We start from the raw sequence: 26,694 nt of genomic DNA, 5'->3' as shown, positions 1-26,694 counted from the left end.
CCTTCAAAGAGATACCAAACGGTTGGGCTCAATGTCATTTATGATTATCTACTTGCAGTGGTGTGGTATTAAAATAGGTGGATTTTTTTTATAGGTAAACTGGGGTATAACGGGGACCCCGACTGATTTATTAGAAAAAGAGAAAGATGATAAGATAAAAGCACAAAACCATCCCTAACTCGGAACATGAGAGGGCACCCCCATTGGGTCCATGTCACCGTTTTGCATTTAATAAACATTCTATTGGTTTTTAGGGCCTTATTCTTCTCTTTCTAGGGTTCGAAGACGATGTACCTTTGCATTTGTTCATTCTTCCAATTCTTCTTTCGATTGATTAGAAGAACCACTGATTTTGCTCTTGGTATTACAGAGATTAGGGCGACATCAACCAATTCAACATCTTCTATCCTTGTATAAGATAGATGACATATGAAGAGTGCATGCTATGGTAGTTGGAAAAATAAGATAGAATCTCATCTTTATATATTATGAGTCCTACTTAGTAAATACTCCTAGAAATACTGATCAATAAGATTCATGTATTGCTATTCGTATTTCAAATTTCATGTAAAGGATTCTTACGAGTTAGAGGCTCGATAGAGGAGATGTGCATTACAATGGGAAATGAAAATAAAGTAGAAATTTAGGTCGTTATGATTCTCTATTAATTTCTGAATTCTGGTTTCATTTGGATTAGAAACCTTATTTCAGAAAGGGAAATGTTATCAGCACTACCATATTTTGACGATCGCACTCCTTACTTTACTAAAAAGTACAGTATGGCCCGCACCATAGGATGATCCAAACCATCTATTAGATGGGCCACAGCCTAAATAGGTTGTGCCGCAAAAATCATTTCCATAGGCTGATCCTAACCCTCCGATCTATAGAGGGTTAGGATCTTCCCTCTAAGATTCAGTCCCTATATAGGAAGATTTTCCAACTGTAATTATGCACGCCTTTAATGGATAGTTGGAAGCAAGGAATATGGTTATTATCTATAAGGTGAAGTTAAGAATTTACTTGACTTGAAGGTACTGAGTATAGCTGGCCCAGGCGGGTTACTGGACCCAGATTAGAGTATGACAGCGTGGTCCTAGGCCTTGTGCCAGTAATGTCCCTTGGTCTGGACTCTTAATAAAGATAATGGTAGGCCCATTCTCATCAGCAATTGCTTTTGGGAAAGTTGGCAAGCACTACGGTCCTACAAGTGGCATCAGAGCCAGATCTCAGGTTTGAGTCCCCCTCCCCCTCCCCGAGGTCATTGTTGGTGGGTGGGGGAGGGTTGGGTTGTTGGCCAAGGCGAGTTATAAGACCCTGATCGGAGTATGGTTGCATTGTCCTGGGCCTTGTGCCAGCAATTAGGCTACACAAAAAACCGGCCAAACCGATAAACCGAACCGAACCGGGCCTTTTGGTTTGGGTCAGTTCGGTTTTTCTAGGCATTAGTTCGGTCATGATTAAGGTTGATGGTTTTTTTAGTTTTAATTCGAAAATGAAAAACATCGAACCGATGGGAAACTGTAGACACCCCATTTTGGCCACCCCTGTAGACGCCCATCCCCCCCCCCCTGAATTGCACCTCCTAACTCTATTAGAGGGCATTTTTGCCATTTTGGGTAGTCTAGGGGTAATTCTGTCTCTGTAGTCACCCAAAGGGTATCAACCCTAGATATAAATGCAACATAAAAGCCTCATTTGACTACTTGATTTGGATATGTATTAAAGCTGAACCAAAAAACAGGATAAACTGTGAACCGAACAAAATTGAACCGGTCAAAATTGGTTCGGTTTGGTTCGGTTATACCCCCCATCGGTTCTGTTACAGTTTGGATTTTCTCCAAACCGATGGGATCGGTTCGGTTCAAAAAACCTTCCTAAACCGAACCGGACCGAACTGTGTGCATCCCTACCATCAATGCCCCTTGGTCTGGACTCTTAATAAAGATAATGGTAGCGCCTTTCCCATCAGTAATAGCTTTTGGGATAGTTGGTAAGTGCCATGATCCTACAATAATAATAAACTCTTAGAAATGGGTTGCAATCTAGGTATATTCGTCTCATATTTGAAAGAGAATGTCATTATCATAGCATAATTCCATACTCATCCGGGCAAGATAAGGTAGCTGAGAAGTAATGTTGTACTCTTATGGACATGACGAGGAGCATGTTGTGCAATTCATCGTTGCCTGAGCTTTGCGGAGTGATGCTCTAAGACAACAGCTCATTTTATGATTGTCGTTACAACTAAGGCTATGCCTAAGACCCTTTATGAGTCAGAAGAAAGCTGGACTCGGGACACTTACACTTTTAGTGATGTTTAGCAGGTGCAGAGGTTTAATCTATCTGAGTGAGTGTGATATGGATAATATTTTCATTAGTCAAGCCAGAATGAGTGATGATGGGGTGTAAAAACACAGCAGCCTAGTAGCGGCCGACACGTGTCTCAAGGGGGACCCACCGTAGACCAGCCTATTAGCTACCGACACGTGTCTCGAGGGGGACCCACAGCAGACCCCGCGTCAGCAGGGGTAGTTTGGTAATTACCCCAGAGTAGGTGAGCTTGAACTAATAGCTGATTGACACCTGCACTGGAGCATTAACTCCCCAACTACCCTAATTTTTCCCTATAAAAGGGCCTTCAAAGCTCATAAATCAGGGTATTGAATTCTCACCCACCACTCAAAAAACTCCCTCTTCACTCCGGTTCATACTGACTTGAGTGTCGAAGGGCCTGTCCGGAGTACACTCCGGGTCGGTCATTCTGACCTCGTTTGCTTCTGTGCAGAGCACAGTGCCGCCGGACTCGCTTCCCTCGCTTCGGCTCCTCGGGCCCTCCAGCTCGGCTCATACGTCACTGCCATATCTGTTAACCGATTTCGGGCCTAACAGATTGGCGCCCTCAGTGGGACCCCAGAACTAAAAGCTGTTCTACTCACCTCACAAAAATGGCAGGGCGCAAGAGCGCGCGCGTCCCCGCTGCACGGACTACCCAAGACGTGCTACCCCGCAGGACCCGGAGCGGACGAATTGCCTCGCTGGTGGTGGCAGCCTCCGCTACGGCCGAGCAGAGCCTTGCTCACTTAGAGCACCTGAACCCCATGCCCACTCCAGAGCAAGTTCAAGCTCTCTTTCAGCAAATGACAACTCTCGTTGGGCAGTACCAGCAGCTACTCCAGGCGCCTCCCCAACCCCCTCCAGAAGCTCCACGACATGTCCAAGAGAGGCCAGATATTCACAGGGGGGAGTCATCGCGCCATGGTGAGGACCGAACTCACCACTCCACCAGGCAAGCCCGTCGCCCCACAGCCAGGCATGCACAGACAGAGCCGCACCGCCGTCGGAGGTCGCGGTCCCGTTCTGCGCAAAGGCACCGAGCCCGTGAAGAGCGCGCACAACAGGCAAAATCCCGGTCTCGTCGTAGGAGTCCGGAGAGCCGCTCCGGCTCCGCGGCGAGCCAGTCTGTGGAAAGAAACAGGTCCCCAGACCGTAGAGCCGACCCGATGCTGCAAAGAATAGAAGAGATGGATCACAGGATTGAAGAGCTGGCTAAGGATCAAAGCCGGCCTGTTTCTAGGGCGTTCTCAAGCAGAACGCCATTTACTGACGACGTCATGGGTGCCCCAGCACCTAGGGGATTCAAAATGCCAACTATCCCGCAGTATGATGGGACCACTGACCCCGTGGACCAATTGGAGACGTTCCGGACAATGATGCTCCTCCACGGTGCGTCAGACGGTTTCCTGTGCAGAGCATTCCCGACGACCCTGACCGGTGCTGCGAGGGACTGGTACTCGAGGATCAGACCGAATTCCATCAGCAACTTCGATGACTTCGGGGAAGATCTGGTCCGCCACTTTATGAGCAGCCGCAGGCCACGGAAAACAACTGCATCCCTGATGGCCTTGCGGTAGGAGGATAATGAACCTCTCAAAGCCTTCGTTAGCCGCTTCAACAGGGAGGCACTCCAAGTGCCAAATCTAGACCCCTCGGCCGCTACGAACGTGCTCCTTGCAGGTGCTAGATCTAATGAGTGCTGCCGGGCAGTGGCCCGCAAGAATCCGCACTCCCTAGCAGATCTAATGGCTGGGGCGGAGGAATACATATCAGTAGAAGAGACCTTGGCTGCCCTAGATTCAAATCGGAGGAGAACCTCTGATGACAAGAACCAAGACAGGAACCCTGCTAAGCAGCGTAGGGACGACAAGGGTGCTAGAAGAGACAAGTCCCCCCAAAGGAAGGAGGAGAACTTCACCCCTCTCAACACCTCTAGAAGACATATACTGGCCGCTATCAGCGGAGAAGAGTTCATAAAGTGGCCAACCCCAATGATCTCCAAGGGAAACAGGAGAGACAAGTCGAAGTACTGCCGGTTCCACAGGGACCACGGTCACGACACGGACGACTGCTGGCAGCTGAAGGAGGAGATCGAGCAGTTGATCAGCCGGGGCTATTTGAAAAAATATGTCCGAAGTGACACCCACAGAAGTGAACCCAAGGAGAAAGGTCAACAGGGCCGGAGCCCTCGGCGGTCTCAACCGCCCCCGGCCCGACGACAATCTCCTCCGCCGCCTAGTCCACAGCCAGAGGCACACCGTTCCCAACCAAGGGGAGTCATTGGCACAATCATGGGTGGTCCGGCAGCGGGAGGCACCTCGTCCGCTGCTCGAAAAGCGTATGCACGACGAGTCAATGTCGTACACACATGCAGCAAGAAGATGAAGACGGATAATGAGATCTCCTTCTCAGATGCGGACCTCGACGGCCTGATATTACCCCATGACGACGCCCTGGTCCTAACCATGCTCGTCGCAAACTAGGAGTTAAAGAAAATTCTGGTAGACAATGGGAGTTCAGCCGACATTCTATATTATCACGCCTTCGAAAGAATGATGATAGGCGACGACCATTTAAGGCCGGCAAACTCAGATCTCTTCGGCTTCTCAGGAGAGGTCGTCAAGGTCGAAGGACAAATCGAACTTCCTGTTCTTGTCGGAGAGTCACCCTGCCAGGCTTTCGCCATGGTCAACTTCCTAGTAGTGAGGGCCACCTCGTTCTATAACGCTATTTTAGGTAGACCTGGCCAGAACCTGATCCGCGCCGTTGCGTCTGCTTATCATCAGAAGATGAAGTTTATTACGCCAAACGGCATTGGAGAGGTCAGGGGAGATCAGCCACAATCTAGGGAGTGTTATGCAATGGCACTCAAGGGCAAAAATGCGACGGAGTCATTACCGATCGAGCTGCTCGACCTGAGGGATGAAGCTCAGGGAACCCAGCCCGCTGAAGACCTCATCTCCATCCCCTTGTGCAAGAATGATGACGAAAAGGTCGTCCAAATCGGCTCCTCTCTAGATGACGGCACCAGGCACAGCCTCACCCAATTCCTTCAGGGCAACACAGATGTCTTTGCATGGGCCCCCGCGGACATGCCCGGTATAAACCCAGAGATCAGTATGCACCGGCTCGGTGTTGACCCAACCAGCAGGTCAGTGAAGCAGAAGAGAAGGCACTTCGCCCTCGAAAGGCGGCAGGCGATCAAAGAAGAAGTGGAGAGGCTCCTAAGAGCTGACTTCATTCGAGAAATCCAATACCAGGACTGGTTGGCAAACGTAGTCCTGGTAAAAAAGGCGAATGGGAAATGGAGGACCTGCGTCGACTTCACCGATCTGAACAAAGCATATCCCAAGGACAGCTACCCTCTCCCAAAGATCGATCAGCTCATCGACGCCACTGCAGGTCACGAATTACTGAGCTTCATGGACGCCTTCTCCGGATATAATCAGATCAGAATGTATGAGTCAGATATCTCGAAGACCTCCTTTGTGACAGACTAGGGGACCTATTGCTACAGGGTCATGCCCTTCGGCCTGAAAAATGCCGGAGCCACCTATCAGAGGCTCGTAAACAAGCTATTCCGAAATCAGATCGGCCGCAATACGAAAGTCTACGTCGACGATATGCTGGTCAAAAGCCGAAGCGCACAAGATCACGTCTCCGATCTAGAAGAAACATTCCACGTCCTGAGGGAGCACAAGATGAAGCTCAATCCAACCAAGTGCACCTTCGGGGTCAGCTCGGGAAAATTCTTAGGGTTTATGGTTAGCCAAAGAGGAATAGAGGCCAATCCAGAAAAAATCAAGGCCGTAGTGGAGGTCACCCCGCCAAAAACAATCAGGGAAGTGCAGCGGCTGACAGGGATGATAGCCACGCTGGGGCGCTTCGTCTCAAAATCTGCAGAGAGGTGTCTCCCCTTCTTCAACGCAGTCAAAGGACTCAAGATCGCGCCCTGGACAGAAGAATGCCAGGCCGCCTTCGAGGAGTTAAAGCAATATATGTCCTCTCCACCGCTATTGACAAAACCGGAGCCTGGTGAGGAGCTTCTCTTGTATCTATCTATAAGCCCCCTGGCTCTGGCAGCAGTCCTAGTTCGTGAGGAGCACAGCCAAGAAAAGCCGGTCTACTACGTCAGCAAAGTCCTGCACGATGCTGAAATAAGGTACCAGCGGGTCGAGAAATTGGCTTACGCGCTGGTGATGGCAGCCAGGAAGTTGAGGCCGTATTTTCAAGCCCACACGATAAAGGTCCTCACTGACCAGCCGCTCAGGCAAGTTCTCCATAAGCCGGACACCTCAGGACGACTCGTCAAGTGGGCCGTGGAACTGAGTGAATTTGACATCCGGTACATACCCAGGCCCGCAATCAAGGCTCAAGTATTGGCAGATTTCATAGCTGAATGCTCCATTCCCCAGCAGATCACCGAACCTGAAGTCGCCCCAGCCCCAGCAGCGGAAAGTGCAATCGCAGCTGAGGAGCCAACAGGGGATGGAGCCGGAACGGAAATCATCCGCGTACCACCAGCTGAGCAGGGTCCTTCAACAGCCGAACCGCTCTGGGAAGTGCACGTGGACGGATCTTCAAACAAGGCTGGCTGCGGAGCCGGTCTGGTTTTAACCGGACCGGACAATTTCGCTCTAGACTACGCCTTGAGGTTCGGATTTCGTGCATCTAACAAGGAGGCTGAATACGAAGCACTCCTCGCCGGAATGAATCTTGCAGCCCAGACTGGCGCCCAGAGATTGAAAGCCTACTGCGATTCCCAGTTGGTCGCCAACCAGATTCAAGGGACATACGACGCCCGCGACGAGCGTATGATTAAATACCTCTCCCAGGTCCGACAGCTATCCTCCAAGTTCAAAAGTTTTGAGGTCGTCAGAATCCCCTGAACAGAAAACACAAAAGCAGATGTACTGTCTAAGCTGGCTGCATCCGGATACACGACTCTCGGGAATATATGCATGGAGTTCTTGCAGACATCCAGTATCGAAAGAAAGGCTGCCGAAGTGATGCAGGTGGAACAAGAGTCCTGCTGGATGGACAAGATCATCGACTACCTGCGTAGTGGGAAACTACCTGAAGGCAAGAAAGAAGCCCGCAAGGTGATACAAAGGGCAGCTCGTTTTTCACTCGATGATGAGAACCTATTCAAAAGGTCCTATACCCTCCCATACTTAAAATGTCTCCAACCCAGCGACGCTACGTACGCCTTACAAGAAACACACGAAGGTATTTGCGGAGAGCATCTGGGGGCAAGGCCCTGGCGATCAAAGTTCTGCTGAGGGGTCTGTATTGGCAGACATTGAGGCAAGACGCACTGAACCTGGTCAAGAGGTGTGATAGATGCCAAAAGTTCTCCCTCACCATTCACCAGCCCGCTGTGTCTATGGCTCCAATCATCAGCCCACAACCCTTTGCAATTTGGGGGATGGATATCTTGGGCCCCTTTCCACCGGCCTCCGGAAGGCGCACCTTCGTAGTAGTGGCCATCGATTATTTCACCAAATGGGTGGAGGCTGAACCTCTAGCCCAGATCACCGAGCAGAACGTGCAGAACTTCTTTTGGAAATCAGTGGTCTGCAGATTCGGGATTCCTCGCGCCTTGATAACAGATAACGGGAAGCAGTTCGACTACCGAAACTTTCGGAAGTTTTGCTCCGACTTGAAAATCGAACAGAGGTTCACCTCAGTAGCGCACCCACAGACCCACGGGCAGACGGAAGTCACAAACCGAATCCTACTGCAAGGGATAAAGAAAAGGCTGGACGAAAAAGCTGGCCGATGGGCAGATGAGCTCTATCATGTCCTATGGGCGTATCGCACCACCCCGCGCACATCAACGGGTGAGTCGCCATTCAACCTGTCCTTTGGAACTGAGGCAGTAATACCAGTTGATATAGGCACCCCGTCCCCTAGAGTCACCAACTTCGATGAACAGCTCAACGGTGACGGGCTCCGCGCGAATCTCGACTTATTGGAGGAGGCCCGAGAAGAGTCCCGAATACGAGTTGCCGTCTACAAGCAGAAGGTGTCCCGCTATTACGACTCCAAGATACGACCTAGAGAATTTCGAGTAGGGGATCTGGTCTTAAGGAAAGCTGCTATCTCCCAACCCAAGCAGGTCAGTAAACTCTCCCCAACTTGGGAAGGGCCTTACCGAGTAAAGAAGGTGATTCGTCCGGGGAGTTACAAACTGGAAACACTCGAGGAACAGCTACTACCCCACGCCTGGAACTCAAAGAACCTCCGCAAGTACCACCAATAGCGAGCCAGCCGGCACAAAAAGGACTTTGTAAATATATTCTGAATGTGAATGAAAGCTCTTTACAAATCTCTTTCTACTCATCAAATTGGGAGCCCACTCCTGGTCCGGAACCAGCCAGGATGCAGAAACCAAAGCTCCTTGGAAACCCAGTTCACTAAAACTAGGGTACTCGACGCTTGGTTCGCCACGGCTCGTCTCCGCAAAGACCGGGAGCCCACTCCTGGTCCGGAACCAGCTCGGATGCAGAAACCAAAGCTCCTTGGAAACCCAGTTCACTAAAACTAGGGTACTCGACGCTTGGTTCGCCACGACTTGTCTCCGCAAAGACCGAGAGCCCACTCCTGGCCCGGAACCAGCCCGGATGCAGAAACCAAAGCTCCTTGGAAACCTAGTTCACTAAAACTAGGGTACTCGACGCTTGGTTCGCCACGGCTCGTCTCCGCAAAGACCGGGAGCCCACTCCTGGTCCGGAACCAGCCCGGATGCAGAAACCAAAGCTCCTTGGAAACCCAGTTCACTAAAACTAGGGTACTCGACGCTTGGTTCGCCACGGCTTGTCTCCGCAAAGACCTGGAGCCCACTCCTGGTCCGGAACCAGCCCGGATGCAGAAACTAAAGCTCCTTGGAAACCCAGTTCACTAAAACTAGGGTACTCGACGCTTGGTTCGCCACGGCTCATCTCCGCAAAGACCAGGAGCCCACTCCTGGTCCGGGACCAGCCCGGATGTAAAGACCAAGCCCACTAGGATCGTCTAAACAGTATAAACTAAAGACGGACAAGCAGAGAAGAGGTAGACAACAAAAGTTTGCTTTCCATTCATGTGTTGGGGCCGCAAAGGACCATTAAAAAAAATGACGCCTCAACGGGCTGTTACAAAAAGTTGGGCCTCAGGGGGCCATTACAAAAAGAAATTAAGAAGTCGCCAAAAGGGGAGGAGAACTCAAGACGCCTCATTACCATCTCCCGGCGCTGAACCTGCCCCCTGGGCCAAGAGTGCATCCATGGTGGCCGGCTCCTCATTAGTAAGCGTCGGTGGGTCAGGTATAACCACCTTGGACAGATTAACGCCCGGATCGGATTCCTTGACCTGCCCAAGGCAGTCAAAAAACCCTATCTTATAGGCCTCGCTGGATAGAAGGAGGAGTTCGTCCTCCTTTTCTTGAACGGCCGTCGCCTGCCTCGTAAGGGCTCTCTCCCTCTGAGCGTTGAGGGCTTCCGTCGCTTGCTCCTTCTGTGTGGCCAGCTTGGTGGCAAAATTCTCCTTCTGCCGCTTGTTCTCCTCGCCCAAATTTTCGAGGGACCTCTTCAGCTCCTTCACCTCCTGTGCCAATCTCCCATTCTCCGCCTTAGACTTGGTTATAGCCTCGGAGAATTTCTAACTCTTCTCCCGGAGGTTGTTGTAGTACAGCAAAATCTGCAGACCGAACGATGTCAACACGGGGAAGCGAAGCAATAACTAAGAGCAAACAAACACTCGAGTACTCGAGGGGCATTTCACCTAGTAAGCAGACGAGAAGATAGCCTCATCAGCCGCGGCTGGCGGCTCGTTGAGGACCTGGAGTTTGTCGCTTTTGAGGAGGACCTTACTAAGAATCTCCTTAGCTACCCGGCTCTCTCCAAGGCCGGTATCACTCTTCTGAACGGCCCAATTGGGCCGAAAAACGTTGTCTCCCGTTCTCGAAGGAGGAGGTGAGGGTCCAGCCGATGTCCCCACAGTCTTCGAGGACCCGGCACCCCGACCAAAAGACCCAACCACTCTCACCGAACTCTTCGCCTTGGGAGGCGCCGGCGCGTCCGGGGTTGGGACCGGACTCCCCATCTCTGGGGCCTTTCTCTTTGGGGCGCCCTGATGGACCTTCCCAAAGGCCCCCTTCCTCATCTTATCAACTAAAGACTGCTGCTGCATCTCTGAAAGACAAAAACAAAACCAGTCAGGAACAAGGGAAGAAGGAAAAATAAGTTTAGACAAGACTTGCCACGTACGTGCCGGGGTCGCAGTACTGAGGCCCAGCCCAACCAGAACCCCTTCCTCTTGGAAGTCCGAGCAATCAGTGGGCCCCTCACGGTCCAGCACCCCCCTGAGTAAAGCCAGTGTCCTCGCATCTTCACCCTCAAGAAAAGGCTTGCGACTCATCGCGAATGCATCTGGGGTGCCCCATTTCAAAGGGACCGGCCAGGGCTCGCTGGACTCCCTGTCCTCGACATAGAAGAACCTGTTCCTCCACAAATGTATCGAGGAGGGAATGCCGGTAATCATTTTGATCTCCGGGCGCTGGCTAATGTAGATCCAACCCCCGCCCTTGTGCCTCTTCAATTGCGCGCAGGCGCGGAACAACGGCACTGATAAGTTCCTCTGAAGCCGGCCCTGAATGAGGTACACGAACCCTGTCAGCAACCTCCACGAGTTTGGCGCTACCTGAGCTGAGGCCAGCCCGTAGTATTGAAGCACAGAGGCAAAGAAGGGATGCAGAGGGAATCTGAGTCCGGCCCTCAGCGACTCGTCGTATATGCACACATCAGAGCTTTCGTTACAGGCCCTATCCCCCTCAATCGCCTCCCTCAACCCGAACCTGGACAGGATGCAGTATTTATCCCTAATCACCGCCATCGTGGACTCATCCAGGTAATTCTCCTCGTTGAGAGCCTGTATGTTGTATTTGGGATTCGCATCCATCCGGGCCCTCGCCACTACCTCAACGGCCTGGCCCGGGAGAAACGTTGTGGACGCCTCGCCGGCATCACTACCAATGCTCCCCCCCACTGGGGCGTAGCTATCCGTAGGAAGCGGAGTGGTGTTCAAGTCCAATATTACTTCCTCCACTTCCTCATCACTACCTATGATATCCACATTTATGTCGGGACTCGCCATTTTCGGGGTCGGTGACCAGGTAGGCGACCAGGTAGGCCTATCCTCGGCTCTAATCGACGATCTAGACCTTGAACTACTAGAAGACGACTCCCCCGAACCGGACTCAGTACTAGAGCTACTAGACATGAAAGCAGGAAAAGAAACGAATGGGGCGTGCTGAAGAAAATTACCGGTCTGAACTGAAATCTCAAGGCACTGAACTGGTAGCTTCCGAATCCGCCGCCGTCCACAACTGCGAACTACATGAGCTGAACTAGCCTTCGCCGAACTGGCAGAGAAAAGAAGAGGAGGAGTAGGAGAAGTAAAAAGTGAAAAATGAGAAGGTAAAAACCTCATCTTTATAGATTTTTCTAAGGCGATGGGCATTAAATGAAGGGCACACATTTCGAGGACGCTAGAATGGTGCCGCGTGTCCTTCATTAATGACGGGCACAAACTTCGAGACAAATGCATAAGGGAAAATACGCGCGTACCCCCAAAAGACCAAGGACATTCATGCAAGTGCTCATATAAAGAAGAGCAGTCCGGAAAAATCCGGACTGAAAAGCAGTCCGGCCCAAGCCGGACTGGATATGACGCGTTTTCACAAAACGACAAAAAACAGTCCGGCCCAAGCCGGACTGGATGGCTAAACGACAAAAAACAGTCCGGCCCGAGCCGGACTGGATATGACGCGTTTTCGCAAAACGACAAAAAGCAGTCCGGCTCAAGCTGGACTGGATGGCTAAACGACAAAAAACAGTCCGGCCCAAGCCGGACTGGATATGACGCGTTTCAGAAAACGACAAAAAACAGTCCGGCCTAAGCCGGACTGGATATGACGCGTTTCGCAAAAAGACAAAAAGCAGTCCCGCCCAAGCCGGACTGCCAAAATCCGGACTGATAAGCTCCGGACTGCTCCAATCTCCGGACTGTTTCAAAATCCGGACTGTTCCGGTCTCCGGACTGCTTCAAAATCCGGACTGATAAGCTCCGGACTGCCTCAAAATCCGGACTGTTCAAGTCTCCGGACTGTTTCAAAATCCGGACTGTTCCAGTCTCCGGACTGTTTGAATTTTCGGACTGCTACAATATCCGAACTGTTTGAATTTTCTGACTGCTCCAATTTCCGGACTGCTTCAAAATCCGGACTGCTCCAATTTCCGGACTGTTTGAAAATTCGGACTGCTCCAATTTCCGGACTGCTTCAAAATCCGGACTGCTCCAATTTCCGGACTGTTTGAAAATCCGGACTGCTACAGATTCCGGGCTGCCTCACAGGCCGGACCTCGACCACCCTCAATCAGGGATGTACTCTACCACTTTTCCCCAAGTCACCATAATAACTTGGAGAACTGGGGGGCAACTGATGGGGTGTAAAAACACAGCAGCATATTAGCGGCCGACACGTGTCTCAAGGGGGACCCACCATAGACCAACCTATTAGCTGCCGACACGTGTCTCGAGGGGGACCCACAGCAGACCCCGCGTCAGCAGGGGTAGTTTGGTAATTACCCCAGAGTAGGTGAGCTTGAACTAATAGCTGATTGACACCTGCCCTGGAGCATTAACTCCCCAACTACCCCAATTTTTCCCTATAAAAGGGCCTTCAAAGTTCATAAATCAGGGTATTGAATTCTCACCCACCACTCAAAAAACTCCCTCTTTACTCCGGTTCATACTGACTTGAGTGTCGAAGGGCCTGTCCGGAGTACACTCCGGGTCGGTCATTCTGACCTTGTTTGCTTCTGTGCAGAGCACAGTGCCGCCGGACTCGCTTCGGCTCCTCGGGCCCTCCAGCTCGGCTCTTACATCACTGCCATATCTGTTAACCGATTTCGGGCCTAACAAGTGATTAGTCAGCTCAGTGGCTCCAAGCCATGAAAAGAGAACTACTCTCAATGAAATCATATTTGGAAACTCAAGAATCATACTAGTAGGGTCTAAATGGGTCCTCAGGACAATAGAGACTTTAAAGATGGAATTGGGAGATATAATGGAAGATTGATTGAAAAAAGCATCACTAAGAAAGAAACTACGGATATAAGGAATCGTACAGGCTTCCTATCCATGGCTTTCTATAGCAAATAACACGTACTCAATGCCATGAGGTTACTCACTGTTGGATGAAATAAGGCTGAAATCGGTATTTTCATTATAGGCACGAGTACTAGCTTTGTATTAATTCAACTCATTTAGGGCAAATATTTCCAACCACATGCATCTCTTAAACAACCAGAGACTTTCCTAAAGCATGGACCTTATGAGAGTGCTTAATAACAGCTCACTAAGTTCACTAGTTTAAAGGCCGCTAACTAGTGGAAATTAGTGTTGATTTTAATTAAGTTTTCAAAGACAATGACCTAAGATTTGAAGCCGAGAGTTGTATTCCAACATTATGGCTATTCCCTCATTCTGATTTAGATCACAACATTATAACTCACGAATTTGAGTTCATTGGTGAGGAAAAACTAGCAATCAGGGATTATTCAAAGGGCTAGTTCATAGTTAGTGACAGGTCCTCATTCGGCAACGCTTGACCGTCACTTCAGCAACACTTTCCCTGCATCGCCTATCCATTGGGAGAGGCTGATGCCTAGTAGATGAACGTTTTTAATTTATCATTGAACTAGTGGCCCTGCCTTATCTAGTTAGGGATAATAAAAACGGAAATGATATATTCGTCCCTTTCTACCTTGGGTAAACCCTTTATATGAGTGGTGGCTCAGGGATGAAAAGGGGGCGAATGTATCATCCCTAATAATATATAGGTAAGGACTCTAATAATTAATATAATATATAACTTCCCTAATAATATACATGGTTTTAAATTTTGGTTTCGGCTAAAATTTCAGACTTATCTGAAACCGAAATTTCGGGCGTATTGCGCGTAAAATCCAGAATTTTTTGGGACAAAATTTCAATCGAAATTTCGTTGGAAATTCCTTAACGGAATAAAAAAGTATAATTTTATTTTAAATTTCGGCGAAATTCCTGAAATTTCCGAAATTTGGAACGAAATTTGGTAAATTTCAGGAATTTCGGTTTCGGTACGATTTCGTTTCGTTCCTCACTGAAATCCAAAATTTCAGTCCGATTAAGGGCTCTAATAATTAATATTGCTGGTTGCAACATTTTCTAAAGAGGCCATCTACCGTATACATGGTTGTAGTGCTCATTCTTGCTTAGGATTATGGATTACTGAGAGGAGCAACCAAAGTTAAGCTTATCCAATCATTTAAGAAAGTGGTTCAAATGATTTGATGTAGAGCGTTCTACTAGCTCTAAATATATATTACACAAACAAATGGTAGATTTTCTTCCACCCACAACATCTCATCATCGTGCATCGGTGAGGTTCCAAATATGTAACAGATACTTTACTTGCTAAGATCATATTATTTACTTTCACATATAATTGAGGCATGGTGTGTGGCCCATCATATATATAGCCCATATCTGATCAAAGAAGCTTAAACATTAATTTGGAAGTGTTGTCTGTAGCTAGTATCCAAACTGTATGGTTATATACACTCCAACTTGAGGAGGAGGGTTGAATAATGTAATAATTGTTGCCCTTGAAGCATAAATTTATGGTAATGCTGTTGTAGCGAGAAGCGCACAGGACTTGGACAATATAATTAAGTGACTATCAACGTTCCAATATCTTGTACTAATGACATTAAAGTCAATGGCCAAGGATTATTAGTATGGAATTTTCAATCAGTACCTCCATAGAAGGAAATCAAGGAACACAAGGTTCAATTAGCTCAATGATTATATAAAAAACACAAGAGCTAATATGAAAAGGGGAAACGATATCTGCACCAAGGTGTTTCGATAAACAAGCGCTCCACTTGTTTGTCGTGTAGTATATATTTAAAGGGATTTCAGAGGATATTACGGTTCTCAAAAAGCTCTTTAAACCCTTTAAATACTACACGACAAACAAGTGGAGCGCATGTTCATCGAAACACTTGGCGCATATATCATTTCCCATATGAAAAATGGTGGGAAATGGAGTTATATAGGTTGCCTTTACATGAAAAAGACTCAAATACCCCTCTCTAAGGCCAAATGTCTAAAATGCCATAAACAATTAAGAAATTAACCAAACTACCCTTACTAATGATAAAAGACATGTGAAATGACCAAAATGACTGAGATTCCCTACCCTTACTCCACTAACAATGACAAAAATAAGGTAAATTTAGTCTAATGAGCAATCATAAGAGATTCCCAGGGGATGCTCTTGCATCCAAGGCCTTGGACTACTCGTTCCTACCTGATCACGGCCCCTTAATATTGTCGTGATTTTATTGCAACTCGAACCGACTCAACCCCGAAACTAATACCCTTCTTTTTTTGTATTTTTTCTCATATTGCCCCAAGTTAACCCGAAGCCATCCCAGCTCGATTTGAAAAATCGGACTGGTTGGGTTAGCGTTGAGAGATTTAAAGGCAGGTTGGGTTAGGGTTGGCCTTTGTAATACTCAGGATGGTCTTAATCAAGAAATCAACAAATGACATTTGTAATAACTCGTATAAAAGAATTGATGAACCTTGAATGACAATGTATTTTGCACCCTTATCCAGCAAGTCCTGCAAGTGACTCATCATAAGGAGAAGAAAATTTAGTTCATAAAAGAATGATGAAATGTATCTTCACTCCCATATTTTGTTCATGCCAATCTTTCAAAATCGAAATCATTTTCACTTTGTTTTGTTTGTCTTTGCTAATGTTTCCTTACATGTATTGGAATTTTATCTTATGACCGAAAGCTTGAGACAGGTAAGACTTTTGAACCCTATAATAAAAAAAACATCTCAAAACGTTCAAAGCCATAGGTGGGTTTAATCTTAAAAATTAAAAAATATTCTCAACTTTTACTTATATTTTGATAGTAAGATAAGAGAAATTATATGATGGACGAGCTAGCGTGCTTATATTCATTGTACGATAGAAGTACTGCCTTCTTCTTTTTTTTAATTGACAATTATGTTGGGGACCAGTAGTCCCACCAGATTTACATAGTATGAATTGTCCAGGAGCATTGTCCTTGGCCCAAAAGGAAAACCCATTACCCCTTACATTACCAAATAGCCTCAATTGAATCGAATCGAGAAAAAATGCCATATTTGTGGGGCCCACCAGGTCAAGATCGTGACCTGCCACCAAGTCAAGATCATGCCTTTGATATTTGATCCGGACGCATCTTAAAAATTGTACTGCTCTCGGATGAAATACCAAGGGTGGTATGATGAATATCGGGCGAAAATTGCCTATCAAATCCCATATATATAGGGAATTATTGAATTTCTTTTAAAATATAACTTCTTGTCCATACCTGCACAAGATGGATGACATTGGCGACTGCAATCTCTCTAAGGGTGAGGGGGCTGATGGAAGTCCCATTAATTCTGCGATAATCATTGCCCCCCATCGTCCCCACCCAGAAGAGTGTACCTTCCATTATTGCCTTACATTGAGCAGGACATTTCCCGGCACACTCGACCCTGTCGATGAATTCGTTAAACCAACCGAGCTGAGTCTGTAGGGAATTTGTTATCTGGAAGGGTAGAGCCTTCGTTGCATTGTGTTCAACATAGAATTCATAATCTATGGCCGTTGATCCAGCATATGCAAAGTTAACACCATGGGAGAAATCAGAACTTTTGTTAAGATAAGGGGGAACGTAAGGAAGTGATACTTCTTTGGCGAGGAAGTCAAGGACAAGGCAACCGTCCGACCAACGACCAGAGGGTTTGCCGAAAGTAGTCATTCCGTAGGGAGGGTTCAAATAAGGGAGTAACTCTATGCAATTTCCTGTGTCTGTGCTCGAGTCACCGAAGGCGTAGATTTTTGAGAACATGCCGTCGTAAGTTGATGGGGGTAAAGAAAGAGAAGGATAGACAGATATGAAGAAGTAAAATAGAGTAAGATGGAGAGATAGAGATCTGCACCAAGCCATTGTTTTAGAGAGCTTCTTCCCCTTTTCTTTTATGGTATTCCGCCTTTTGGTACCAAAGGAAGAGTTGCCTGTGAAGAGTGTAAGAAACAATATATATAGGGGGCTAGACAACCCAAAATTAGTTTAGGTCACAGTTACAACATGCCGAAATTTAGGAGGCTACACCCTTTCCTAACATTTCGAATTGCTTTTGTTTTTCTGTTTTTTCATATGATAGAGAGGTGACAGATCAAATTATAAAAGCCCACAATAGGATATCCAGTTGCATTTGTTTTTCTGTTTTTTTTATATGATAGAGAGGTGACAGATCAAATTATAAAAGCCCACAACAGGATATCCAGTTGCATTTGTTTTTCTGTTTTTCTATCGGGCTTGTATCCTTTCTTCAAGGCAAAACAATAGGAATTCTAGTTGGATTTTCTTTTAGTTGAGCTTAATTTGAGGATTACAACTAATTAATTGCTTGCCTACACATTCTCAAGTTGTGGTCCGAGTCACTCATCCCTAGAATCGATTCCAACAACGCTGGATGTGTTCCTATTGCATACTATATATTGCCACAAATTAATGAGAATGGATTAAAAAAATGAGGGGCATTTTTAATTTGGACGTGCGTGCTGGACACATTGGCACGTGTAATCCGTTTTCTGTTGATTGGGTACTTTGATTTGTTGGCCACCCCACCCGTGTGCCCATTCCATTGTTGCCTGTCCCACTGTGATAGGATAATCCTAGGTCTCTTCTAAGGACATCTTTTTAGGATATACCCTACACAGTGGGAGAACCAAGGCTCAGCACATATGCGCGACAAACACTAAGCCTAAGAGATCGAAATGTTCAATGCTTGTGAATTACATAATCAACTAATTTGGTGGGGTTTTGATGGGCTCTTAGGCAGCGTCTTGGCCAATTTTTCTTGCGAACTTCCTGCCCTGATTCATTTGATTTCTCAAGTTTTGGATTCTCCTCTTCACTACTATCCTAATTCTCGACTGGGATCACGTAGACTTGATTGCATTCATCCACCCAGAAAAATTCTTTTAAAATAGTTGGATTTGATATAACCTGAGCAGGAAAATCAAGTAGAAGCTCCAACAAATAGCTGTCAACCGATTGAAGTCATGTTGCTACATATTGCAAGTTGGCACTTAACCGAGAAGTGCATGAATGACATAGATGCATGCCATCTGTTCAACTAAGGTGGCAGCAACCAATACGATTTAAACTTACTAAGCAAAACTCCTTAGGCCTCTTTTAATCATCTACATCCATATTCATAGAAGTAAGAGCTAAGTGTGCATGTGACAGGTGATGATTAATCAATTTGACACCATGAATATCTTGGCTTCAGTAGGATTTCAAATCATGCCTTAAACCTTACTCCCTTGGGCTGAATTAGATTGAAGTTCCCTCAATATGTGGTTTTATCTTAGCCTTACATTTAGCAATCCACCAATATAAGCATAAGAGGGTTTGTTATCTCTGAACACAAATCCACTTGTGTAGTGCAGTGGCTGGAGGTGTCTTAGGGTGAAATGGTTTTCAATAAAAATTTTACAAACTAAAGGCCTCAATTAGAACAGAAACAAACTGAAATTGTAGAGAAACCAGCAGGCTTGTTTGCCAAAGCTTGATTGAATTTACACTAGGGAAAAATTCTTCTCAGCGAAAAGCTTCTCATTTTTTGTCGTCTACCCATTCTCATTTTCATACCAAGAATTTTTCAAATATTGGAATCGTCAAAATATGAAAAGAAGATTTCACTAATTTTCACATGGTGTCAGAGCTCTGGGTTCGAAACACCTTGATATTAAAATCCACATATAATGGCCAACCCAAAAGAAAGGCCACGCGTGAGGGGCAGTGTTAAAGTAGAAAAGATTAAATAACACCATCTCCAAAAGCTTAAGCTGTTGGAGAAATTGGTTGTTTCACAGGAATTCAAGAGATTGGTGCGATTTTAACACTTAGAAAATTGAAAACCCACATTCAAGTGAATTGTTAGGCTCATGAGCATGTCCGTTGAATCTGAGGTCGACTTTATCAATTATGTTTAAAATTTTCCACATCTTTGAGCCAAATGAACAAAATCCCCAAGATAATGACCAGATCTTGGAGGAGAACAAGCGAAACTTTAAGATAAGTTCGTTTTCGGCTAGCAGCTATGAAAACAAACATACAGAGCATTCTGCTTGCTCAGTCTCGTGCCACTAAGTTTCAATCCGATCAATGTTAAATCTTAGAATTCATTCAAATATATGAAAAAGCTTACCTTAAACTAGGATAAATCTATAAAGAGAAGTGAAAATTCACAACATTCAATATCAAGTACAAGAAAAGACTCACGATCAGTCAATTGTAGAAAAGCTCTACTTCTTTGTGGAGGTTTCTTTCTTTCTCTTTCTTCCCGAGATGAGTAAGAATTAAGAAATTCTTGCAGATCACTCTGACACCACTTGATGCAGATCACTCTGATATCACTTGAGATGCAAGTGGTTGTGTAGGAGCTTGTAGATCGGACCACTAATTGCTAGCGATGAAGTCTCAGACCAGATCATCAAAATTTTGTTTCTTCAAAGAATTAACTTTGATTCTTGCAAGGGGATGCAAGAATAACAAAATCTATGGAAATTCATGACTCACAAGGAAAAATGTACTGGAATTTAAAGAGAAAAGCTGGAAATTCAGCTTACAATTTTCCAATCTCCATGAAAATACAAACAAGAAGCTCCTTCTAGCAAGTAGGAAATTTTCCCTCCAATTTGCCAAAGCTAGGATTCTCTTTTTAAATTTCAAATTCAAATCAAAGTTGTTACAAAATGAGAGGGAATGCCTTTTATAGGTTGCCCTTACAATGTAAAAGACAAGTTAACCCCTAACCAATCCAAAATGATAAAAAAGGACAACTAAACTACATAATACCCATACCAATGGAAAAGACTAGTAAAGAAAAAAGAAAGAAGAAAGAAGAAAGAAGAATATTACAATCATGCCACTATATGAAACACAGAACAAGCGGAGATGTGAAGGCCGACGTAGAAAATCCTGGGAATGCACCTACATCACCTTCATCTCTCATTTGCAAATAAGATTAACTTAAAATTGTCTTATTTGCAAATAAAGATTGTTTATATATGGTATCCAAAGTGGCCAGGCACAATGCAGGATGTGTAACAACCAATTATTCCAAAAGTATAAGTTGTTAGAGTTGGTGCTATTTAATAATTTATATTTTAACACTCCTCCTCACATGTGGCTCCTAATATTTTTTGTTTTGGTTTCGCTGTACACGTGGCAAATGTGGCCTCTCTTTTCGGTTGAACGGACATGTGGATTTTTAATATCTCCAAAAGCTTAAGCTGCAGAGTTGGTGTTATTTAATCATTTATTTTTTTTATTTCTTTTTTACGAGAAGAAACCTTCAACTTAAGCTTGATGTTGTTCAAATGATCAGATGTATTGCCGAGTTTTGGAGGCTTAATTGTACCCAAGCGGCGGGCCTTGTTCATTGGGGTTGACTTTGGATTAGATCTTACACTTAATAACATTATCTATCGATCGATCGTATGTAGACTCCGATCAGCCAACTATACATACTTAATATATACATGTGTGATGGGAGATTAAACAAAACGATTAACTCGAGATAGCCTTAATCAAGAAACCAACAGATGACATTCTTGTAATCACTCATATAAAACATGTATCAACATAGAAATATCATATTAGTGTGCATCAATGTATATTTTTTTGGCACTTGAGTCGATTCAAGGGGCCTTTCTATTGGTAAACAAGGTTTCAAATAGAGGTTTAGTGAAATTTTGATGGAAGAAGCGGTCACAAACTTTGCATTCATGGCTTCTGTGAAGTGCGCCGCATCCCACATGATGTACTTACTAGGGTCCGCACATAAGGGTGCACCTGGCGTTCCACATACGTGCGTCGTATTTCCACAACATGACTGACGGATATCTGCTGTGAAACCATTCTTCACGGCGTTCAACGCAATGTCAAAATAAGCTATGCTTGGAATCAACGTAGAGGATGGTGGCGCTGGGGTTCTGTTTATGGAGTTCATCTAGCTTTTGTCGGAGGAGTGCGAGGTGAGTTTCGTGATCAGACACTGACTGTCGTTGGCACTACAAGAAACCCTTGAACGATAATGTATTTTGCTCCCTTGGCTAACAAGTCCTGGTGAGCCACACATCATAAGGAGAAGAAAATTCTATTAATTAGAAAGGATGAAAATGATATCTACACTCCCACAATCTCGAGGAGAACGCTAGCAAAACGAAAATCTTTTTTGTTAAAAAAAAAGATGAAATTCACTATCGTGACTAGTACGCAAAGAAAAAAAAAAAGGAAATCTTGAACTCTCACCAAACCCCAAAAATGTTGTGAAAAGGACCAATTCGCCTTTCATTTTCTATTAGAATTTTTTACTCAAAAATTTGGAGGGAAGATTCAAAATAAGAATCTCCCTCTTGTTTTTAAACTCCTTGTCTTTTAGTGTTGTCTTGAAACTTGAACCCAAGACCATGTGTGTTATGAGAGTGTGATTGAAATACAATGAAAGGATTTTAGTTCCATGTTAGAAAGTTGAAGAAACTTTTGCCTCCTTAGAAGAGGTGATGTGGAGCCGGAGATTTTGGTCTTTCAAGGGGCATTGCAATTATTTCAGTGGGCCAATTTTAACAAGAACTAAAGGAAACACATGCATGTGCCCCAGGCCGTGGCACGTGATCCGAGGTTTGGGTTTGGTTATAGACCACCATTTTATTTCTGACGTTTTGTATTTTGCGTCCAAAATAATGTGTTTACTGTTCTCTACTTTTAAACATAAAATCCTACTGTTTTGATTTTAATTACAAACTGACACAATTTAAGTGTCCTTTAATTTTGTTATCATTTTTGTGACCGATGTCTATTGGTTGTAGTTCGTCTTTTCTAAACAGTTGTAGAGAGACGTTTCCTCTTCTTGAAGGGGAGAGTTCTTCTCTATAAAGAGAAAGTAGTTCCAACACCCAGAATACACTGACTTACAAAAAAATGATTTTCTCCTTAAGATTTTCTTCCGTGTTCCTTCCTCTGTCTTTGTTTGGTCTGAGCACTGTTCCAAAGTGACTGGACATAGACTAGCAAGCAAGTATATATCTACTAGAGACTGCGGGCTATTTTATCATGGAGCATCGATTCGCGGTTCCTAGTTGTACCATAGCGGGTGAATATGATTTTTAAGGAGAGTGACCAAGTAGCACAGCTCAGCCTTTCCATTTTGCATCTACATCTTCTTCAACAATCAATAAGCGGATTTTCCAATTAAAGGTTTTACATTGAAATAGATAAGTGCATCTGCCTTCTTTATTTCGTATTCGATTTAATTTAAAACTCGGATTATCCATATTACAGATTATCCTAATTTAAATTCTTAAGAATCGTATTGTTGATCGTATGGCTACTGAAACCCCCAATTCCAGTTCCGCTCTTTCCACCATTGCCACAAACAAAATTGTAACCATCGTTCCTGATTTTTCAAAGATCGACCAGTTCAATGGTTCAAATTACACGAGGTGTGGAAAGAACAGATGTTATTCGCATTACAACAAATTGGGGAAGCATTTGCACTAACCCTGCTGACACCAGTAGAAGACAGTGCTGATTTTAACGGATGGAATCAAGCTGATTATATTGGCAAGAATCACATTTTGAATAGACTGTCGAATGAGTTATATCATGTTTATTATTCAGAGATTTTATATGGTGTAAGCCCTTATAGTCCCTTATTTTTCTAAAATTACTGTACGGCCTGCACCATTGGATAATCCAAATTATCCATTTGAAGGGCCACAACGTAAATGGGTTGTGCCCACAAAATTATTTACGTATGATGATTTCAACCCTCCCATCTATAGAGGTTTCCATAATATGCATTTCCTCTATAGATTGAAGGGCTATGATCATCCTTTCGAAATAATTTTTTGAACCCAAACTATTTACATTGTGGCCCATCAAATTGACGGTTTGATCAACCTATGGTATAGGCCACGCACTACTTTTAGAAAAATAAAGGAATATAAGGCTTTACCCGGTATAATTACTCATTCGGAGAGTTTGGATAGGAAATGATAAATGCGCCCCTTATCATTACTCTGGACACCCTGGTACACTTTATCTATGACTGCAAAGAGGCAGTTGTACATAACATGGGAATGATTGAAGGGTCCTGATTGCCATCGTACACTGCACCTAGGTTAGGATTGAAGGGGAAAATGGACAGATATTGTTTATCCACAAATCTCCAAATGGAAGGGTTAGGATGATCCAATGGAGATGATTTTTTATGAACACCATATCTATGATAGGGCTCATCAAATGAATGCTTGAGATCCCCAAAAATGTGGGCCCACTCTGTTTCTACACTCAAGCGCAGGAACAGTAAGCACGCACACACAGATATATATATATATATATATGAGGAAACTATTGGTGAGCTTAAGCGCACCAAACTTAAAATGCGCTTAAGCTCCCCAATCACATGGGTCCCACATTTTTTATGGTGATCCAAACCATTCATTTGCAAGGCCTTATCATAGATAGGGTGTGTACCAAAAATCAGCTCTATAGGATCATCCTAACCCCTCCATTTGTGGAGGACAAAAATAGGCAAATTTGTGGACAAACACTGTCTGTCCATTTTGTCCTCCACAAATGGAGGGGTTAGGATGATCCTATGGAGCTGATTTTTGGTGCACACTCTATCTATGATAAGGCCTTTCAAATAAATGCTTTGGATCATCCTAACAAAGTGGGCCCCCATGTGATTGGGTGCTTAAGCGCACCAACAGTTTCCTCTATATATATATATATATATATATATATATATATATATATATATATATATATATATATATATATATATATATATATATATAAGAGGGATATCTTTTGCTATTTTGGTTCATTCCTACATAAGGAAGGAGAGTTTGAAGAGGATGTTAACCACAAAATAAGAGCAGGTTGGTTGAAGTGGAAGCATGCTTCAGGAGTTCTGTGCGACCGTAAAATGCCTACCAAGTTGAAGGGAAAGTTTTATAAGACAGATGTAAGGTCAGCCATAATGTACGGCTCAGAATGTTGAGCCACCAAGAAGCAGCATGTGCATAAGATGAGTGTAACGAAGATGCGAATGTTTAGATGGATGTGCAGCTACACAATGTTAGATAGAATTAAAATTGAAGACATCCGTAAAAAGCTAGGGTTGGCACCAATTGGAGAGAAGATGAGAGAGCACTGCTTAAGATGGTTTCGGCATATCTAACGTAGGCCTTTGGATGCTCCAGTGATAAGAGGGGACTCGTGCCAAGTTGATGGTGTAAGAAGAGGAAGGGGCAGACCGAAAACAACTTGGGTAGAAACAGTAAGGAAACACTTGATGGCTAGGAACATAACAGAGAATATGACCTTATATAGGAGAGATTTGAAGAAAATGATCCATATAGACGAACCCAGCTAGTGTCAGGATTAAACTTGGTAAATTTGAGCCAGGTAGACTCTTTCACCATCTTCATGAAGATTTTCTAAAGGATTCATTAGCCAACCCAACTGGTTTGGGACAAAGGCTTAGTTAAGTTGAGTTGAGTATATATATATGAGGAAAGTGTCTCTAGTCTCTCCCCTAGATAAGCTTATCTACTCCTCCCTTTAAAAAAACACAGTGGGCCCACGCTGTTTGGATGATCCAAAGCATTCATTTGATATGTCCTAACATAGATAGGGTGTGCCCAAAAAATCAGCACCAAAGAGTCATCCTAGAACTTCGTTTTGTGGGGCACACCGTGTCCATTTTGGGTACCACAAGGCCCCACAAAACGAAGTTCTAGGATGACCCTTTGGTGCTGATTTTTTGGGCACACACTATCTATGTTAGGACCTATCAAATGAATGCTTTGGATCATCCAAACAGCGTGGGCCCACTGTGTTTTTTTAAAGGGAGGAGTAGATAAGCTTATCTAGGGGAGAGACTAGAGACACTTTCCTCTCTCTCTCTCTCTCTATATATATATATATATATATATATATATATATATATATATATATATGGGGACTTCATGAACTTTATTGAAGTAGTGAACCCTGTGTTCCATACCTGCACAAGGTTGATGACAGTTGCTACTTGCTAACCCCATCTCTCTGATGGGGACGGGGCTGATATTAGCATAATGAGCTATGACGTAATCGACCATGACGCGGCCATTGGACACACGACCGGTGGGTTTCCAGTGTCTGTGAGAGAGTCATCGAATGAATACAGCTTTGAGAACTTGCCTCTATGTGCGGGATGGGGTACATAAACAGAAAGACATACAGAAGCCAAAAAGAAAAAGAGAGCAAGATGGATAGATAGAGAGGTGAACCGTGCCATTGTTTTAGAGAGCTTCTTCCCCTTTCTTTTATGATATTTCACGTTTTGGCACCAAAGGAAAATGTAAAAAACAGTATATATAGGGGATTAGACATCCTAAAATTAGTTACAATGTAGTTACAAAAGGCCTAAAACTCATGGGTTTCATATCAATACCGAGTAGCTTTAATTTTATATAGCATTTTCACTTTTTGTTAGGGGAAAAGGCTTGTGGTGTCTGTTTCTTTGGATTTTCTGTTTTTCAAATGATAAAAACCTGCATTGAGGCAAAACAATAACAAATCTCGTGGCATTTATTTTTCTGTTTTACAGTTTGTTTCCGCTCTTCAAGGCAAAACAAAAGTAACAAAAGCAAGGCAATTCTAGTTGCATTTTGTTTTAGCTTTTTTTACATGCTAATAACCCATTCTCCAATGGTCTCGTCCCTAGAATCGATCCCAAAACCACTCAATAGGTTCCAAATTCATATTACATTGCTATAAATTAACAAGAAAAGGTTCAAAAAATGGGCAATGTTCAATGAAGAATGCTAAAAGAAGGACGCCCTTGCAAAACCACAGCCACAAATGCGCCTCATTGGATCCACGTCACCCAACCGTGTTTATCATTCCTTTAATTTTGTATTTTTTTTGGTGGGGTTGTAAATGTGGATGTGTGACAAAGGTCCAATGGGGGTGCCCCTTGCAAGGCTAAAATAAACCCCGGTTTGCTACCCCTTTGAATAACAGCCCAGTTAAATTTGTTCAACATGGGATAGCAAGCCAGGACTATTTTATCCTTGGATAGACTTGCTTTATGACGCCAAACTTTGTTCTTGGATTCAATCCCCTAAGTAAAAAATCCAATCTA

The 26,694-nt window shown here is 44.6% G+C and overlaps 2 protein-coding genes across 2 annotated transcripts; one reads left to right on the top strand and one right to left on the bottom strand.

Annotated features, from left to right (window-relative positions):
* The first annotated feature begins 6,200 nt into the window (after positions 1 to 6,200).
* On the top strand, positions 6,201 to 7,226 carry LOC143847939 (uncharacterized). The gene is made up of 2 exons (XM_077356713.1): positions 6,201 to 6,499; positions 6,695 to 7,226. The coding sequence occupies exons 1-2, from the start codon at positions 6,201 to 6,203 to the stop codon at positions 7,224 to 7,226; spliced, it is 831 nt and encodes a 276-aa protein (XP_077212828.1).
* Positions 7,227 to 15,906: 8,680 nt separating this feature from the next.
* Positions 15,907 to 17,423, bottom strand: LOC143847937 (GDSL esterase/lipase At3g48460-like). The gene is made up of 2 exons (XM_077356712.1): positions 16,800 to 17,423; positions 15,907 to 16,053 (listed from the first exon to the last, which is right to left on the bottom strand). Exons 1-2 carry the CDS (start codon positions 17,421 to 17,423, stop codon positions 15,907 to 15,909), a joined length of 771 nt encoding a protein of 256 aa, XP_077212827.1.
* Positions 17,424 to 26,694: the final 9,271 nt, after the last annotated feature.

This window comes from Tasmannia lanceolata, unplaced genomic scaffold, assembly GCF_043159265.1.
Source record: "Tasmannia lanceolata isolate RefF3 unplaced genomic scaffold, GAP_Taslan_0.1 ptg000016l, whole genome shotgun sequence".
Taxonomy (NCBI): Eukaryota; Viridiplantae; Streptophyta; class Magnoliopsida; order Canellales; family Winteraceae; genus Tasmannia; species Tasmannia lanceolata.
Note: the sequence above shows the minus strand (reverse complement) of the source record. Positions and strands in the feature narration are given on the sequence as shown.